Source organism: Heterodontus francisci, chromosome 10, assembly GCF_036365525.1.
Source record: "Heterodontus francisci isolate sHetFra1 chromosome 10, sHetFra1.hap1, whole genome shotgun sequence".
In the NCBI taxonomy this organism is placed as follows: Eukaryota; Metazoa; Chordata; class Chondrichthyes; order Heterodontiformes; family Heterodontidae; genus Heterodontus; species Heterodontus francisci.
This window is the reverse complement of record NC_090380.1, coordinates 69,232,930-69,253,177: the sequence shown is the minus strand read 5'-3', so window position 1 is coordinate 69,253,177 and position 20,248 is coordinate 69,232,930. Positions and strand designations below refer to the sequence as shown.

The 20,248-nt window shown below is 43.9% G+C and overlaps 1 protein-coding gene across 5 annotated transcripts in view; it reads left to right on the top strand.

Annotated features, from left to right (window-relative positions):
- The window catches only part of dcaf6 (ddb1 and cul4 associated factor 6), a 193,423-nt gene that overhangs the window by 171,156 nt on the left and 2,019 nt on the right, over positions 1-20,248 (top strand). For 4 of the 5 annotated variants that reach the window (XM_068040692.1, XM_068040691.1, XM_068040690.1 and 1 more), the window contains 3 exons: positions 8,156-8,244; positions 14,773-14,878; positions 18,076-20,248. In XM_068040692.1, coding sequence (XP_067896793.1) covers positions 8,156-8,244; positions 14,773-14,878; positions 18,076-18,134 — 254 coding nt within the window. In that variant the 3' untranslated portion in view covers positions 18,135-20,248. The remainder of the gene's footprint in view (positions 1-8,155; positions 8,245-14,772; positions 14,879-18,075) is intronic. The other variant, XM_068040689.1, reaches the window with a different exon arrangement.

The following is a 20,248-nucleotide window of genomic DNA, read 5'->3' as shown; positions in this document are numbered from 1 at the left end:
TCTCTGTGGTAGTTGGCACGGTCGTTGGTGACTGAAGAAGCCAATTCTTGATCTGCAGGCTCTTGACGTGATATCAAGAAATGGCTGAAGGCACTGGATACTGCAAAGGTTGTAGTACTAAAGACTTGTGCTGCAGAACTAGCTGCACCCCTAACCAAGCTGTTCCAGTAGAGCTACAACACTGGCATCTACCCGACAATGTGGAAAATTGCCCCAGATATGTCTGTCCACAAAAAGCAGGGCAAATCCAATCCAGCCAATTACCACCCCATCAGTCTACTATCGATCATCAGCAAAGTGATGGAAAGTGTTGTCGACAGTGCTATCAAGCACCACTTAAACACCAACAACCTGCTCACTGATGCTCAGTTTGGGTTCCACCAAGGCCACTCAGCTCCTGACCTCATTACAGCCTTGGTCCGAACATGGACAAAAGTGCTGAACTCAAGAGGTGAGGTGAGAGTGATTGCCCTTGATATCAAGGCAGCATTTGACCGAATGTGACATCAAGGAGCCCTAGCAAAACTGGAGTTAGTGGGAATCAAGGGGAGAACTCACTACTGGTTGGAATCATACCTAGCAGAAAGGAAGTTGGTTGTAGTTGTTGGAGGCCAATCATCTCAGCCCCAGGGCTTTACTGCAGGAGTTCCTCAGGGTAGTGTCCTAGGCCCAACATCTTCAGCTACTTCATCAATGACCTTCCCTCCATCATAAAGTCAGAGGTGGGGATAATTGCACGATATTCAGTACCATTTGCAGCTCCTCAGATACTGAAGCAGTCCGTGTCCATGTGCAGCAAGACGCTTTCAAGTCCTCAACAATGGAACAGGTGGATGAATAAGGCACATGTACATCAACGGCAGTGTACGCTGCAGTAGAATTGGCACTCACCAATCGTCCTGGCTTGCCATATCAATGGGTAAAGATTGCCAACCCATTAAGATTGTGCGGTTGTCGACTGGGCACAGAGTTCCTCAGGTTAAAAGAAGACACACGTAGTCCTCTGCTCGGGGCGCCAAAAAACCGTATGGCGATGGACGAGTGACATCGGAGACAGGGCTGTGAACCTGGAGGCTTCTAGTCTCAAATTTGCACGTAGGCGGTGGTTGCTTGATGGTTGCTGAGCTCTTGGATTGGGACTAAGGTAGCTCTCCAGCAGCAGCATCCACGACTGAGCAATCCTTTTTAGGGTCCCCTCTGCTCACCTTATTTAAGGGGCTAGAAAAGGTGCCCCAAACATAAGCTTTCCCAAACTGTCCTGACCAGGAAACTGCACCTAATAGGATCACCACCATTGCAGTCAAAAATACTAGTGAGAAAATACATGAATTTCTGTACTTGGAATGTGTGCACCCTTATGCACAATCAAAGCAGTGAACGCCTTGAAAGGAGAACTGCCATAGTTTCTCGGGAACTTGTGAGATATAACATTAATGTTGTAGCTCTCAGTGAAACGCGACTCCCTGCGGAAGGCCAGCTTAGAGAGTAAGGAGGAGGGTGCACATTCTTCTGGAAGGGGAACCAGAGGCCAGAGGAGGATTGTTGCATCCATGGAGTCGGGTTCCCCATCTAAAATAGAATCCCAGATATACTTAGAGCTTCCAATTGGCATTAACAAATGGCTCATGACCCTACGCCTTCAACTCCATGACAACCAATGGGCCACAATCATGATTATGCTCCCGTACTCTATTCTACTGACGAAACCAAAGCGCTCTTTTATGCAGATCTGGATTCTGTGTTGGCAGACATCCCAAAACAAGACAAACTGATTTTACTGGGAGATTTTAATACCAGAGTTGGGCACAATTACACCATCTGGAAGGGCACCATCGGGAAAGGAGGAGTGGGGAATTCAAATGAGGTCTTCTCACCAAATTCAGTGCACTTGGGCTCACCATCACAAACACACTCGTCAGAAAGATAAATGCAAGACAATTTGTAAACACCCCCGATCCAGGCATTGGTGCTTCCTGGGCTACGTCATTGTCCGAGCCCAAGATAGGAAGGATGTGCACATCACCCGAGCCATATAGGATGCAAATGACTGCTGGTCAGACCACAGACACGTACGTTCCAGCATGAGAATACACCAGGAGAAGAATTTAACATACACATTCTCCAGGACATAAAAACAAGGGAACAATTTCAGGTGCAACTTTCTTCCCGTCTTGCTCTCTCAGGTTCCAATGATGCCAGTGTGAAAAGGCTTTGGTACAAAATTAAATCTGTGACTGAAGAGATATGTACCCAAACCATCGGGTTTGTATCTCGCAGGCTCCAAGACTGGTTGAACAGGAATGATAAAGAAATACACAAAATTCTCGATCGGAAATGCCAAGACTTTGTTATGTGTCAAAATCGCCCTACATCACAGCAGAATGGAGAAGAATATTTACTATTTAAATTTGAAGCTCAGAGAATGATACGAGTCATCAAGGATAAGTGGTGGGTAGAGAAGGCCAATGAAATCCAACATTACATAAACCTCCACAAATCATCATCCAGACCACCAAGACCATTTATGGATCAAAAGCAAGTGCTCCCTCCCCCTCCAAGCTGAAGACTGCATTACTCTTGTCACAGATGATGCAGCTATCTGAGATCGTTGGTAGGAACACCATTGGAGCCTTCTCAATCAGGAGTTCAACAGTATCAGATAATCATGGCCTAAGAGATCATATTTGGGTATGCTGCCAACACTTGCTGAGATACAAAAGGCTATTGAACAGTAAAGAATAACCAGGCTTGTGGTCTGGACAACATTCCTGCAGAGATCTGATGGTGATCATGAACTCTTGCTCAAACTCAAACCTTTTAATACAAATCTGGGAAGAAGTCGTACTACCTCCCAACTTCTACAATGCCATCATTGTTTCACTTTTTTCACTTTTTAATAAGGATGATAAATCTATTTGTGGGAACTATAGAGGTATACCCCTTCTGCCCACAATGGGGAAGATTCTCACGAATCATCCTGAACCTCCTCCTACATATCAGTGAAGACATACTTCCAGAAACACAGTGTAGTTTCCGGCCATCCAGGGGAACCATAGATGTGATCTTTGTCGCTTGACAAATCCAAGAAAAGTGCCTGGAACAATGCAAAGAGCTCTACATGGCTTTTATTGATCTGTCAAAGGCCTTTGAGTCCATCAACTGCGAAGCTCTTTGGAAAGTTCTCCAGAGACTTGGATGTCCAGCAAAATATAGTACTATCCTGCAGGATGGTATGATAGCAACCATCCTTTGCAATGGACTGGAGACTGAGCTCTTTCATATCTGAACAGGCGTCAAGCAAGACTGTGTAATTGGACCAAGTCTCTCCGCTATTTACCTCAGCTTGGTCATGGAACTCATTCGTGATCAACTTCCACAAGGGGTCAAAATTAAGTTTCAACTCGACAGGAAGCTTTTCAACCTTAACAGATTGAGAACCAAGACTAAAGTGACTCTCCAGCACATTTACGACTTGCAATATGCTGACAACTGTGCAGTTGTGGCCCACACTGAAAGTGGCATTCAGACCATCCTCAAGCTCTTCAACTCCGCATACAAAAGAGTTGGTCTCTCACTCAACATCAGCAAGACCAAAATCCTCCACCAGCCTTCACCTGGACAAGCACCTAGATCACCAGCTATTGTTATTGATGGGTAGACTTTAGAAGTCGTTGAACACTTTCCATATCTCAACACCTACCTTTCTCAAAAGGTCACCATCGAAGTGGAGGTACAGAACAGCCTTCCAAAAATTGCATAACCATGTCTTCGTCAACGGAGATCTCCAAAAGAGGACAGTGGCTTTAGTCTACTGCGCTGTTGTCACCAATCTTCTATATGGCAGTGAGACTTGGGTCATCTATCAAAGGCACCTCTGGTCGCTGGAGAATTTCCACCAGTGGTGTCTCTACAGGATGCTCAAAGTCAAGTGGAAAGACAGGCAAACAAACACCAGTGTCTTCACCAAAACCAATTCCTCCAGCATCACATGATCATATGAAATCAGCTCCACTGGTCTGGACATTGCATCCGCATGCCAAATAATCGGCTTCCAAAGCAGAGCCTCTTTTCACAACTTGCAGATGGCACCCGATCTCCAAGAGGACAGAGAAAACCTTTCAAGGACACGCTGAAGGTCTCATTGAAAAGGAGACAAATTGACATTGGTGTGTGGGAGGAACTTGCCACTAACTCTGCCATGTGGCGACGCCTCATCCAACAAGCCACAACACAGTCGGAAACTGACCACAAAAACTCTGCTGTGGAGAAGCATCAAAAACAGAAGGAGAGAGCAGGACCCTGGCTCGAGAACCCCCCTCCCTCAGGGCAACACTTGTCCTCTCTGTGCAAAAATCTGTCGTTCTAGGATTGGCCTGCAGAGTCACCTGAGGACACATAAGTTTCGAGGGACTGACGACGACTGCAACAATACCTGGACAACATTCAGGCTTGGGCTGATAAATCGCAAGTAACATTCATGCCACACAAGTGCCAGGCAATGACGATCTCCAACAAGAGAGAATCCCCTTGACATTCAATGGCATTGCCATCGATGAATCCCCCACTATCAACATCCTGGGGGTTACCATTGACCAGAAACTAAATTGGAGCAGCCATATAAATGCTGTGGCTACAAGAGCAGGTTAGAGGCTGGGAATTCTGCGACGCATAACTCACCACCTAACTCCCCAAAACCTGTCCGCCATCGACAAGGCACAAGTTAGGAGTTGATGGAATACTCTCCACTTGCCTGGATGTGTGTGACTCCAACACCACTCAGAAAGCTCAACACCATCCAGGATAAACCAGCCCGCTTGATTGGCATCCCATCCACCACCTTCAACATTCAGTCCCTCCATCACCAACGCACAGTGGCAACAGTGTATACTATATAGAAGATGCACTGCATCAACTCACCACGCCGCCTTTGACAGCACCTTCCAAACCTGCAACCTTACCACCTAGAAGGCCAAGGGCATCAGACGCGTGGGAACACCACCATCTGCAAGTTCCCCTCCAAGCCACACACCATCCTGACTTGGAACTATATCGTCATTCCTTCACTGTCGCTGGATCAAAATCCTGGAACTCCCTAAGCACTGTGGGTGTAGCTGCACCAGATGGACTGCTGCGGTTCAAGAAAGCAGCTCAGCACCACCTTGCCGAGGGCAATTAGGGATGGGTAACAAATGCTGGCCTGCCAGCGACACCCACATCCCATTAAACAAAGTTGTTTTTTTAAAACCTCCTGGTTTGACCAGGCCCCTTCCGTTGTCTGTGTCTTTCTTCAACAATCTCACATCTGTTTCGAACTCTTGCAGGCTGCTTTCATGGTTGTTGTGCACCAGCTGTCTCTGCCAGCAACCCCCTGCTCCCACACTCGTCATTGTCAGCCAGAGAAAACTGTTTGCAGCTGGTCTTTGAAGCTTTTGCACAGTGCACCTCGATGTCGCTTACTGGAGCATAATTCACCATAAACCATTGCCTTTGGCATTTTGGAATCCTTGGTGCATGACACATGTCCTGCCCGGCACAATTAGCATTGTAAGTGAATGCATTCAATGCTGGGCATATTGCCTCTGTTGAGGACATCATCGTTTGTGATGTAGTCCTGCCATCTGATGTTGATGATGGATTGAAGACAGTGCTGATGAAAGCACTCCAGCAGTCACATTTGTTTTCTGTACAGAACCCATGATTCTGACCCATTAAAGAGGGTGGTGATGACAACCTCTGTGTATACTTGAATTTTGGTAGGTGTGCAGTGAATGGTTTCACCGGAGACATTTAGAGAGGCAACCAAAGGAGCTGTTGGCCTTGGACAATCGATTTGTCTATGTCTTTGTTGACAGTGGCATCATTTGAAATAATGCTACCCAGGTTTGTTTCCTGCAATACAACAGTGACTACACTTCCAAAAAAGTACTTCATTGACTTTAAAATGCTTTGAGATGTCTGTTGGCCATGAAAAGCGCTATATATAAATGCAAATCTTTCTAGATAGATAAACTGTTCTACTGCATTGAGGTCTCTACTGTCAGTGCTGATCACTGGTGGATTTTAATTTCCTCGGGGCCATGGTTGGTACAGCACTTCTGATCCTTTAGGCTAATAGTAAGGCCAAAGGCATTTGCTGCCTAAGAGAAACAATGAGCTGCATTGCCTCCTCCATGTGTTCCAGAAGAGTAAAATCATCAGCAAACAGAAGCTCCACGATAAGCTTTTCTGTGGTTTTGGTGTGTGCCAGTAGTCATCGCAGGTTGAAGAGACTGCCAGCTGTCAAGCCTGCCTTTGCCTCTTGAAGCATCATACTGAAGAAAATAGAGAAAAGGGTCAGTGCCGAAACACACCCTTGCTTAACACCATTGGAGACAGGGAAGCTGTCTGACAGGTCTCTATTCTGTTTAGCCTGGCCTTTCTGGCTTTCTATATTAAAGGGACTGTATAAATGAAAATAGTAGTTGTTGTTGCAGTCAAATGACATTTAATTTCAATAGGGAAGAGACAGTTGGCCACAAAGTGTTGCATTTCACTGACCAGTCAAAGTGCCCATGTTTTTAGATGAAATATCAGATCCCTGGATCATCATGATATGGATGAATTGGTTATTCTGGTCATTTGTGGGCCTATGCATGTTTCTGAATGTAGACTGTGAAATTCAAGCAGTTGTTCAGATTCTTGAGAAAATAATAAACATATTAGTAAAGGTTATTTTTCCTATCCTTGGTTTGTTGAGATAGTACAGTATTACAGTTTTAGAAGCACAACCTTTTCTTAAATGCCCTGGAGCATTTTTGATATTGGAGAGCTCTGTGTAATAGATCAAATGTTTTTTCCTGATCTAACAGAATAACATGAGTGAGGTGATTGCTCAAATGAGGGAACTCTCCAGTGTCCAAGGACATACGTAAGGTGGTCATGGCTGTAGAAGAATATTTGAAAATATTGATCAGTTGGTGCGAAAAATACCAAAAGTGATCATCAGAAAGCTTGACTAAATTAAGGTAGTCAAGAAGGCATACGGCACGCTTGCCTTCATTGGTCGGGGCATAGAGTATCAATATAGGCAAGTCATGCTGCAGCTGTACAGAACTTTAGTTAGGCCACACTTAGAATATTGCGTGCAATTCTGGTCGCCACACTACCAGAAGGACGTGGAGGCTTTGGAGAGGGTACAGAAGAGGTTTACCAGGATGTTGCCTGGTCTGGAGGGCATTAGCTATGAGGAGAGGTTGGATAAACTCAGATTGTTTTCACTGGAACGACAGAGGTGGAGGGGTGACATGATAGAGGTTTACAAAGTTATAAGTGGCATGGACAGAGTGGATAGTCAGAAGCTTTTTCCCAGGGTGGAAGAGTCAGTTACTAGGGGACATAGGTTTAAGGTGAGAGGGGCAAAGTTTAGAGGGGATGTGCGAGGCAAGTTCTTTACACAGAGGGTGGTGAGTGCCTGGAACTTGTTGCCGGGGAAGGTGGTGGAAGCAGATACCATAGAGACGTTTAAGAGGCATCTTGACAAATACATGAATAGGATGGGAATAGAGGGATATGGTCCCCGGAAGTGCAGAAGATTTTAGTTTCGGCAGGCATCAAGATCGGCGCAGGCTTGGAGGGCCGAATGGCCTGTTCCTGTGCTGTACTGTTCTTTGTTCTTTGTTCTAAAGAAAAATATATTTCTTTTAAAAATATAGGTAATACAAAAATGTGCCTAAGAAAGAAGAACAGTGCACAAAATCTTTATTCATGTTGGAAGCAATTTTCAATGTATGAAGAAAACGTTTTGACACTTTTATGACCAGATTCTTGCAATGAGTACCTATGTTCGTCAGTCAGTTTAGGAAGAATGAATGTGCTACAGTCAGTAACACGGTGCTGAAAGGGAACCATCCTATCATTTCTAGGGTCTGAGTTATATGGGTGGATTAACATTTTCCATGAGACAAGGCTCTCGAGTCAATTGACAGAATGACAAAAGTGCACACTGTTCTCTCATATAATGCTTCTGCATTTTTTTGGCTAAATGAAACTCTAGTGGGCTGAGATCAGATTTAAAAGCTCTATCACGTGCCAATGTTTTGGTCATAACTCACTTTTATAATATTGCTAATGACCCGAGTTTGCATTGGCACATAATTATTGTTTTTGTTTTTCATAGTTCTGGCATCCTCTGGTATAGATTATGATGTCAAGATCTGGACACCACTGGAAGGAATACCAACTTTTGACAGAAAACTTGCAGAAGAGGTATGCAATCAGTTTTTTTTAACGTTCATGCTTGAGTTGATTTGATCTACATTTTTATCTCAAGAAACAACTGTTTTACAAGAAGAAAACAATAAGTAAATGAGACCATTATCATGAAGTTCAAGATTGAGTCATTTCTTTTATACAACTTATAGATGTAATTGTATTCAAAAGCTAATATGTTTTTATAAAATTGGACTGATGAGATGGCTTTCATAAAAGAAAAAATTTACTGCACATTTTTTTATTTCCTGTGGCACATTTTTTAAGCAAATAAGCTTCCCATTGCTACAGTCCTCAATGTGTCTATGTATGTGTGTGTGTCTTGCGCGCACACACACTGTATCAGCTCTCGGAATATTTATAGGGCAAAATTTTTTGCCCATGGTGGAGGGGGGGGACAAACAACATGTCAGGAGGCACCATTCCCGACATTGTCCAGGTCCCCTGTCATTTGTCCGGAGCGAGGAAGGCCGAGGATGGCTTTCCCACCCCAGGCCAATTGAGGCCCTTAAGTGACAATTCAATTTTGTAGAAGGTGGAGGGACCCGATGCCATGGGGAGGGTTCTCCTCGCAGGGTCAGTGGGCGAGTCCCTCCTTTAGGGGTAATCCAGGCCCCCTCCAGCAGCGATCACAACCCCCCAGCAAGAATCCCCTCCCACTGCTCCCGCCCCACCAGGGCCTGCCTGGCTGGCTCCAGCGACTCTGACCCCATTCATCTGTCCTGGGCTGTCCTGACATCTTCGGTACTACAGTGCCTCCTGCAGTACCAGCAGTGGCCACTGCCCCCGATGGCACTGCCAGTACTACAGAGCTGCTGGCCTTCCAATTGGCCAGCAGCTCTGGAGGCAGGCGCTCGTCCCTTAAAGGGACGGTGTCCCTGACAGTGGGCAGTTAGTTGCCTGCCCCCATGTGACAGCCATGGGGGTCCGACGGAGGACCGAGGTGGTTTCTACTCTGCCTTTTGGCCTGCCGCCGGGACCCCCATCACTGGAATAAAATCCAGCCCAAAGTACTTGACAAATGTGAGATTCCAGAACTAAATATGTTTCCGTTTGAGATTCAGGATAATGACTTGCAATTGTCATTTAATTAATGTGACAACTGTACAATGGAATACATTAATGAAGAGGAAAATCTAAATAATTTGGTTCACAAGAGCATTGACTGATTGTTAATAGCAGATTTGGCACATTAAAACTCATTGGAAGCGGCCTGACAGCTCAAGTGTAGATCATTGTATTCCTGCTAACAAAGGAGTAAATATTTATGCTATGAATTTCACTGATTCTTAGTCAGGTAATGAGATAGAATACTGCATTAGAGTAGAGCGCAACAGAAGAGAAATTGGTAGAATCAGCTGTATCCCACAAAATCAGCCTTCTGATGGCCTAGTAATTTGGGGACACAGTGCATTCCCTGCAACACAATGGTGAGGCCCGATGCTCACCAGAAGTTGGGCCTCATTATGATGGAGCCAATGTGGCATCAAAGCCTGGTGGTGAAGAGTTGTGTAATATCAGGCTAGTATTGACGGGGTCCCTAACAGAAAATCCGGAGCGGAACCCCGTAGGCGGTCATGTGTCACCTTTGGCATGTTTCCGGCAGTTCCTGCAGCCATACTGGTGCCAAACGTCGTGTCCTGCACTCCTTTGGACCCCACCAGAAAGGCCGAGAGGGGGGTTTTGACGACTGGGCAACTCTCAACCTCCATAAATTTGCCCAGGCATGCGCCATGGAGAGGTCACTCCATAGTTGCCTCACAGCGACTGAAACAACACGGAAGGCAGCAGTTACGGGTTATAAGTCCAGATAAATTGGCGTAGAAACTGGGCGCCACGGGTTGCCTTTGTCGGTGGGAGAGGTCATTGCACCTCACTGGACAGCTACCGCCCGCCTCAAACCGGGCAGCCCCCGGTCAATAAGGTTCTGTCCCGCCACAGTCTGCCTGCTTCAATGGGTGCTTGGAGCTCAGGGTCATTGCCCGAAAGGTGGACTGATACACCGCACCAAACAACATGAAAAAAGGAAAGAAGGTACCAGCCCTTCGCTTTGCAAGCTGGAACGTCAGAACTATGTGTCCTGGCCTGTCGGAAGACCTTACACAAATCAACGATTCTCGGAAGACCGCCATCATTAACAACGAGCTCAGTAGACTCAATGTGGACATTGCAGCACTTCAGGAGACTCGCCTCCCTAGTGGCTCTCTAGCAGAGCAAGACTACACCTTCTTCTGGCAGGGCAGGGATCCTGAAGAACCAAGACAGCATGGAGTGGGCTTCGCCATCAGAAACTCCTTGCTCAGCATGATCGAGCCTCCCTCAAATGGCTCGGAACGCATACTGTCCATCCGACTGCTCACCACCTCTGGTCCAGTACACCTACTCAGCATCTATGCTCCAACACTCTGTTCCGCACCTGAAGCTAAAGACCAGTTCTATGAACAACTCCATAACATCATTAGCAGCATCCCCAACACCGAACACCTATTCCTGCTGGGGGACTTTAATGCCAGGGTTGGGGCCGACCATGACTCATGGCCCTCCTGCCTTGGGCGCTATGGCGTTGGAAGGATGAATGAGAACGGGCAGAGACTGCTTGAGTTGTGTACCTATCATAACCTCTGCATCACCAACTCGTTCTTTCACACTAAACCCTGTCACCAGGTTTCATGGAGGCACCCAAGATCACGTCGTTGGCACCAGCTAGACCTCATTGTCACAAGGCGAGCCGCCTTAAACAGTGTTCAAATCACACGCAGCTTCCACAGTGCGGACTGCGACACCGACCACTCCCTGGTGTGCAGCAAGGTTAGACTCAGACCAAAGAAGTTGCATCATTCCAAGCAGAAGGGCCACCCGCGCATCAACACGAGCAGAATTTCTCACCCACAGCTGTTACAAAAATTTCTAAATTCACTTGTAACAGCCCTTCAAAACACTCCCACAGGGGATGCTGAGACCAAGTGGGCCCACATCAGAGACGCCATCTATGAGTCAGCTTTGACCACCTACGGCAAAAGTGCGAAGAGAAATGCAGACTGGTTTCAATCTCATAATGAAGAGCTGGAACCTGTCATAGCCGCTAAGCGCATTGCACTTTTGAACTACAAGAAAGCCCCCAGCGATTTAACATCCGCAGCACTTAAAGCAGCCAGAAGTACTGCACAAAGAACAGCTAGGCGTTGCGCAAACAACTACTGGCAACACCTATGCAGTCATATTCAGCTGGCCTCAGACACCGGAAACATCAGAGGAATGTATGATGGCATGAAGAGAGCTCTTGGGCCAACCATCAAGAAGATCACCCCCCTCAAATCTAAATCGGGGGACATAATCACTGACCAACGCAAACAGATGGACCGCTGGGTTGAGCACTACCTAGAACTGTACTCCAGGGAGAATGCTGTCACTGAGACTGCCCTCAATGCAGCCCAGCCTCTACCAGTCATGGATGAGCTGGACATACAGCCAACCAAATCGGAACTCAGTGATGCCATTGATTCCCTAGCCAGCGGAAAAGCCCCTGGGAAGGACAGCATTACCCCTGAAATAATCAAGAGTGCCAAGCCTGCTATACTCTCAGCACTACATGAACTGCTATGCCTGTGCTGGGACGAGGGAGCAGTACCCCAGGACATGCGCGATGCCAACATCATCACCCTCTATAAAAACAAAGGTGACCGCGGTGACTGCAACAACTACCGTGGAATCTCCCTGCTCAGCATAGTGGGGAAAGTCTTTGCTCGAGTCGCTCTGAACAGGCTCCAGAAGCTGGCCGAGCGCGTCTACCCTGAGGCACAGTGTGGCTTTCGTGCAGAGAGATCGACTATTGACATGCTGTTCTCCCTTCGTCAGATACAGGAGAAATGCCGTGAACAACAGATGCCCCTCTACATTGCTTTCATTGATCTCACCAAAGCCTTTGACCTCGTCAGCAGACGTGGTCTCTTCAGACTACTAGAAAAGATCGGATGTCCACCAAAGCTACTAAGTATCATCACCTCATTCCATGACAATATGAAAGGCACAATTCAACATGGTGGCTCCTCATCAGAGCCCTTTCCTATCCTGAGTGGTGTGAAACAGGGCTGTGTTCTCGCACCCACACTTTTTGGGATTTTCTTCTCCCTGCTGCTTTCACATGCGTTCAAATCCTCTGAAGAAGGAATTTTCCTCCACACAAGATCAGGGGTCAGGTTGTTCAACCTTGCCCGTCTAAGAGCGAAGTCCAAAGTACGGAAAGTCCTCATCAGAGAACTCCTCTTTGCTGACGATGCTGCTTTAACATCTCACACTGAAGAATGCCTGCAGAGTCTCATCGACAGGTTTGCGTCTGCCTGCAATGAATTTGGCCTAACCATCAGCCTCAAGAAAACGAACATCATGGGGCAGGATGTCAGAAATGCTCCATCCATCAATATTGGCGACCACGCTCTGGAAGTGGTTCAAGAGTTCACCTACCTAGGCTCAACTATCACCAGTAACCTGTCTCTAGATGCAGAAATCAACAAGCGCATGGGTAAGGCTTCCACTGCTATGTTCAGACTGGCCAAGAGAGTGTGGGAAAATGGCGCACTGACACGGAACACAAAAGTCCGAGTGTATCAGGCCTGTGTCCTCAGTACCTTGCTCTACGGCAGCGAGGCCTGGACAACGTATGCCAGCCAAGAGCGACGTCTCAATTCATTCCATCTTCGCTGCCTTCGGAGAATACTTGGCATCAGGTGGCAGGACTATATCTCCAACACAGAAGTCCTTGAAGCGGCCAACATCCCCAGCTTATACACACTACTGAGTCAGCGGCGCTTGAGATGGCTTGGCCATGTGAGCCGCATGGAAGATGGCAGGATCCCCAAAGACACATTGTACAGCGAGCTCGCCACTGGTATCAGACCCACCGGCCGTCCATGTCTCCGTTATAAAGACGTCTGCAAACGCGACATGAAATCGTGTGACATTGATCACAAGTCGTGGGAGTCAGTTGCCAGCATTCGCCAGAGCTGGCGGGCAGCCATAAAGACAGGGCTAAATTGTGGCGAGTCGAAGAGACTTAGTAGTTGGCAGGAAAAAAGACAGAGGCGCAAGGGGAGAGCCAACTGTGCAACAGCCCCAACAAACAAATTTCTCTGCAGCACCTGTGGAAGAGCCTGTTACTCCAGAATTGGCCTTTATAGCCACTCCAGGCGCTGCTTCACAAACCACTGACCACCTCCAGGCGCGTATCCATTGTCTCTCGAGATAAGGAGGCCCAAAAGAAAGAATTGACGGGGTCAAGTTCGGAAGTCTGGGAATCAGATAGCATCGTTGGTGGAGGAGGCTGGGAGTCCGGGATAGGGGTCAGTAGTGGCAGTGATCATGTGGGGTGTTAAATGTGGAATCAGGAAGAGCACTCCTGCTCCTGCGGATTCTGCATTGAGTGCAGCTGGAGCTAGGTACTTCAGGGTAGAGAGGGGTCCTCAAACAGGAGTTAGGTCTGTTGCATGTGCAAATAATGGACCTAACACCTGCTTCAGACGTGGGTAAAGGAATCCTTCATGTTTGTCCTAGCCCAGTCTGGCAGGCAGTGCACTTCTAGCTAGAAATGTGCACATGCATCCTGTCTATCACACTGGGGCCTTGGTAGTCTAAGTATGGTCCAAATTTTAAGCCATTTGTGTGGTAAGGGCTTTACCGAGGGAATGCCATTCACCTGTTTCTCCTTCGTTAAGGAAGATTGGAAGTTGCAGCTCCATGGGTCCAAATGAGTTTGTGTCAGTCTCCTCTTATGGGCTTGAAGTCTAAAATTTGACATTTTTTTTCATCATGCCACTGCTTGATGTCAATCCACAGCGTGCACCCTTTTTTCCATTGTGTTATGCATTCAAAATAGAGCGTGTAAACTATCCACTGCTGCCACAAGCTATGTGGTCAAAATGGATAAATCTACCAGTGAGTGAGCAGTACTATGACACAATGTTTCCTCGACTGTGGCTGGCCAAATTGAAACTGATGAATAGATGACTGGAAGCCACAGTCAAATCCGCGCTTGATAGTAACATGTGGAGAGATTACCACAGAATTTATAGCTAGCAAGTCCAGTTAAGTTTTAAACAGAATAGTTGTGCACAGTAGCCTAATCAATGGGACAGGGAAGCAAAGACGAAAGAGTAATAGATTTGAAGTCTCACTCCAGCAAGGTTTTTTTTTCCCCTGAACTTTAATATCAACAAGACTTCGCCGTAATTCCAGCAAGTTTTGCAAATCTCTCCAGGAAGAAAATGGGGCTTCATTAGTTTTGCTACATTGCTTTCCATTGTCATCTTTAAACTTGACATTGGGTCTTGTCACATAATTCAACTGAAGCTGTAACTTTTTTTAAATGTAACCTTCTAAGAAAAGCTGCACTTGTGTCATCTAAGAATTTATGGTTGCAAGCTGCTTTGTATTGATGATATTGTGGACTAGTTTATACAAAAAAACCTCACCAGTGTTTGGAGAATTGCATCACAAAAAGGCAATAACAGTGATTTTTCCTTTGTATGGCAGGTGATAAGTCGCAATGAACTGATGTTGGAGGAGACTAGAAACACGATCACAGTTCCAGCATCATTCATGCTAAGAATGTTAGCTTCACTCAATCACATTAGAACAGGTAAGACATATTTCACAGCCTGTTTATATTGCACTTTTGGAATCAGAACAACTCCAAAATACAGTTCAAAAATGCAGCCTTAGCTCTTATATAATATAAAAACAAGAAATGCTGGAATCACTCAGCAGGTCTGGCAGCATCTGTGAAAAGAGAAGCAGAGTTAACGTTTCGGGTCAGTGACTCTTCATCGGAAGTTCCCCGAAACGTTAACTCTGCTTCTCTTTTCACAGATGCTGCCACACCTGCTGAGTGGTTCCAGCATTTCTTGTTTTTATTTCAGATTTCCAGCATCTGCAGTATTTTGCTTTTATTTTGCCTTAGCTCCTAAATTGGTCCATATACAAGTGAAATCAACTCAGTAGTAGTTTGATTTTGGTATCAGCAGCCTCTACCTAAATTATACCTGGATTTCATGCCTCAGAAGGCATTACAAAGTCACACTTTGCAATAGTAGTGTAGTCTGGGGTCATCTAATCATGTGCCCTAAAACTTCATAAAACAATTTTAGCAGAATCCATAATATGAATTATGCTTCCAATGAAGCCACAATGAAACACATGTTCAGTGGATTGCAGGCCTTCAAAGCAAGTTTTGCTGGAGACCCAAATGTGAATCCTTGGTTCAGTCAATACTTGCACTTGATTATTCCCTATCTGGCAAGTTTGACTAATTTGACTGGTTCTATCTGGAAAAGACAAGGAGCCTAACACTGAAGCATGTCTTCTGCTAGGTGATCAAAGAACATTTTTGACACTTTAGAGGAATCTTTGGGGGGATCTATCCCGCCTTACCACCTAAAGATACATGAATTTTGGAAGTTAGTGAAGAAAAGATCATTTAAAAACCATAGTTACAGGAAATGAATAAGCTGTTATTGAAGTTTGAAGCTGAGAGATTGAATCACAAGTTCTTCAAAGGAAATGTAATTGTTGCTATTAATATATCTGCATATTTGGCTTCCAAAATTAGTGCAATTACATGAGGATACAAAGTTAATTAAGCTGTGGAATATGATTTGAATTTTCTTTATCTTTTCTTAACACAAGATAAACTGAGATGATTTGATCTCACCCTTTGCATTACTGTTAATTTCCAGGGGAGCTATGATGAGCTCCATATTCTTGATATCTATCTGGATGCACATGGTTAGCCACTTTAATTTTTATACTTCTGATTTGGAAGACAATCCATTCCTAGTATGACTGGGAATGACATAGGTGTCAGGTTACCATTTGCTATAGTGGATGACTATAAGCAATTCCCTACTGTTCTGATTGTTTACTCATTGACTGCAGGCCTTAGACAGGATGTTGAACCATTTAGGTATATAGTTGTATTCACAGAATATTAAGAGATTTGATAGAGGTGTTCAAAATCATGGGTCTGAACAGAGTATATAGGGAGAAACTGCTCCCATTGGCAGAAGGATCCAGAACTAGAGGACACTGATTTAAGGTGATTGGCAAAAGAAGCAATGGCGACATGAAGAAAAACATTTTTACGCAGCGAGCCACTAGGATCTGGAATGCACTGCCTGAGAGTGTGGTGGAGGCAGTCTCTGCCTACATTATATCTGGGTTCTATGCCTCAGAAGGCATTACACAGTAACATATTGCAGTAGTAATGCAGTCTGGGGCCATCCAATTATGTGCCCTAAAACTTCATAAAACAGCTTTAGCAGAATCCATAATATGAATTATGCTTCCAATGCCTTCAAAAGAGAATGGAGAATTATCTGGAGAAAATAAATTGCAGCATTATGGGGAAAAGGCAGGGGCGTGGGACTAGGTGAGATGCTCTTGCAGAGAGCTGACAGAGAGACAGGCCTTCTGTGCTGAAACCATTCTATGATTCTACCATCCTTATTGGCTGTGCTATTGGAGTTGGCTTTCTTCTACACAAAGCAGCTGGGTACCATCACATCTATCAATTATTGATTGTCATTCCCAAACGGATGTTTTGACATTAATTTACTCTTTCCGATACTGGGGAGATCTCATGATTTCTCTGGGGATAAAAGTTAATTGACGGCTTCTTGCTCAAGGAAAGAGCTGCTATCTGCCAGCTCTTCCTGTCTGCCTGTGTCATGGTATTACAGCCATTGTAGATGATGATTCGTAGAGATTCATGGTTAGATTAAGTTTGTACTATGGAGACTGGTATTGGCTTGGTGATGAGAGTTAGTATCTTATCTTTTCGTATCTAAGGTAGGTGTGCTGCAATAAAGTAAAATATGCTTTATTGACTTTGCCGCTAAATTTTTACTTCCAATAATTCAAATTTATAGTTTATAGCCCAAGTTGCATGTTTTGATGTACTTTCTTCCATTATCTGAAAACTTGGACAACATAAAAGGCCTCCTACCATTTTCAGTCATGCATACCAGATATTGTGCAGATAAAGTCACATTACAGTAAGTGGAGAATGGGACCTTGAAGCAGTCTGTGGGGCAGAATACTGGGGACATCAGCCCACTTGATTTCATCCTTCAGTTATTTTTTACTTTTTTTGTTACAGTTCACATTTTCAGAGCCACAGAACAGAGCTAAATTTATCTTGAAATTGTGGCTCTGAATATTTTTGATGCACCACAAGGGGAATAGAGCTGTTCTAGTACATTTGCTAACAGTTAAAAATGTAATTGATAGATATTGCTTGTCCCATCTCTTTTTAAGTCAAGGAATGGTGAATAGCATTGGGTATTAAGTTTCTCAGTTCCTGGGAAAAGAAAGTCTTATGGGAAATTTTCAACACAGCAGTCCCTAATTTGATTAATTTCAAACTCAGGAAATTTAATTAGTTACTTTTCCCCATGTGCTGACCTGGCACTTTTCTTCTACCTGGAGCCACTGTTACAGTACAAGTTATGGTGTCAACAAAGCATGTTCACGCTCCATTAATTTATTCAATTTATGACTTACTCAACTGGCTTTCATGTCATTTAGAAGTGCCCAAAGTTGAAAACTTTACAACAGTCTAGGCAACTTAAATAAAGCTACATCATTGGAGTAGCTTCATAAGGAATAAAATGATTGAATGGAAGCCCTTTCCACATTTTAATTAAATAGATCAATGTTAGTTCTGTAAACATTTTTTTTTGTGCATTGATTGAGATATGCATATTTTAAATCTTAATAAATTCTGACCTAGTAGTTTTAAACAGTACATTGTTAATATTAGCACCTTCTGTTGCACAGATCGATTGGAAGGTGACCGATCCGAAGGCTCTGGTCAAGAGAATGAAGATGAAGAATAATTATTTGTCTGGCTTCAAGAACAAAAAGCATCAAGAAATTTGTATAACAAAAAATTCAGTATATTTTCCCTACAAAGCCTTAGTGTTATTTTAGTTCCTTTTTCTGGAAAAACTTTAATATGAAAATTTCTTGGTGCAAAATGTGTGCATGAATTAGGGTGAGGAAGGTGGGAAAGAATAAGTTGCTTTTAATTATTATGTTTCGTGGATGAGATGCGTGGAAGTTTCAAGTGCAATATATTCTCTAGTGTGCAAATGTATGTGCTTGGATCAGTGTTATGAGCGTAGAGATTTAATAAACACTAGAAAAGGAGGGTAAAGATGAAACCTTTCTATGCCTGCTGTTATGCATGTACTCTGAGGGGAAAACTTCATTAAAACTTTTGATTGTTTAAAAAAATGTTTTATTACTAAGAACAGATTCATGAAACCAATGCAATATGTAAGGCTGGAGAGCTTACTAAGGTTACAAATGCATTTTTTTCCTCATGATCTAAGATCAGCTGTTGTCATATGTTGGAACTTCAGCCCATTGGCTAAAAGTTCCAAACTACATCTCAAAAGTTCATTATTGCACTAACATTGCTAGTTATTGACATGAATATCACTGGCAAAATCCTCGATCTAACTTTATTAACTGAAATTCTCAACTGGAGAGGAGTAATGGTAATAAAGTAGCACAGCCAAGTGATTATTTTCTTCCATGCCAGTTTCTTAAAAACTTCCATATCACCTGGTAATCTGCATTGTTATAACAAAAAAATCAAGTTTTTCTTATCATTTCCTCATGCCAGACAGCAGCCTAGTGAATTTGCACCCTTCGTAAAGCCTCACTGTCCTTCCTGTAATGTGAAGTCAAGTACTGCAAACAGTACTCTAACTGACGTTTTAAGATTTTGTATGGGCTGGAAAGATGATGCTTAGGCCAGATGGGAGATGAATTATTGACATTACTTTTCTGTAACAGTTGTACAGGTGACAAAGGCAAAAATACATATACAAATTATAGCATGCATTTGGCTCAACCAGTTCATGTTGGCATTTACCCTCCACACACAAATATTACCATATTCCTTTATCCCATTTTCCTTCATCCACCTATCCAATCTTGAATGTTGGCATCGGCCAGGAATTTCTTCAGAGCTGCCCCCACTCTGCCACAGTAATTTGTATTTATGCCCTCTCATTCTAAACTCAACTAATAGAAACAGTCTACTTCCAACTACCCTGCCCCATCCTTCCCTGCTTTTAAAAACTTCTATCATACACGCTGTAATCTGCATTTTTTTTTTAAACGAGAAAAGAACATATTCAAGTTTTTCTTTGTATTTCCACATGCCAGAAAGTATGCTAGTGAATCTATGTTGCACCCATTGTAAAGCCTTAATCTGCCCTTCCCACAATGTAGAGTCCATCACTGCAAACTGTATTCTGAGGTTTTAAGGTTTTGCATAAGCTAATACATTTAGGTTTTCATATTGTATACCTCAAGATAAAATCTAGAATTCAATTAGCTGTCTTTAATGTCTGATGAGCCTGTATCCTGAAATCCCTTTGACAGCATTTAGCCAAATTTCATTGAGTACGATTACTACTGTTTACCAAAATATCACCTCATACTTGCGGACATTCAATGCCATGTCACATTTTAGCCAATTTTCTCATCAGTTTCTTCGGCTTTCTAAAGAATTAACTAACTTTTGTTTTAGTATCATTAGCAAAATTGACGCTACTTGCTCTGGGTCTTTCTCCAAATCATTAATATACATAATTAGCTTCTGAACTGTAATCTATGGGACACTGCTACTAACTTCTAACCATTCTACAAAATCTTTCCTGAACTCCTGCTGTTTTCCCTCATTTAATTTTTTAATTCAGTTTTCTATGTTCCCCTAATTCCATACCCCCATAAAATAGTCGTTAATAATTTCCCACATGGTACATTGTCAAAAGCGTTCCTAAAGTTCATTTACACTACGTCCAATGCATTTCCCCTGTCTACCATATCTTACCTCAAAGAATTAAGCACAATAATCCCTTTTGAAATCCATGTTGATTATTTCTAGTTTGTTTAAATGCATTGTAATTCCATCCTTAAAGTCTCAAATTTTCCA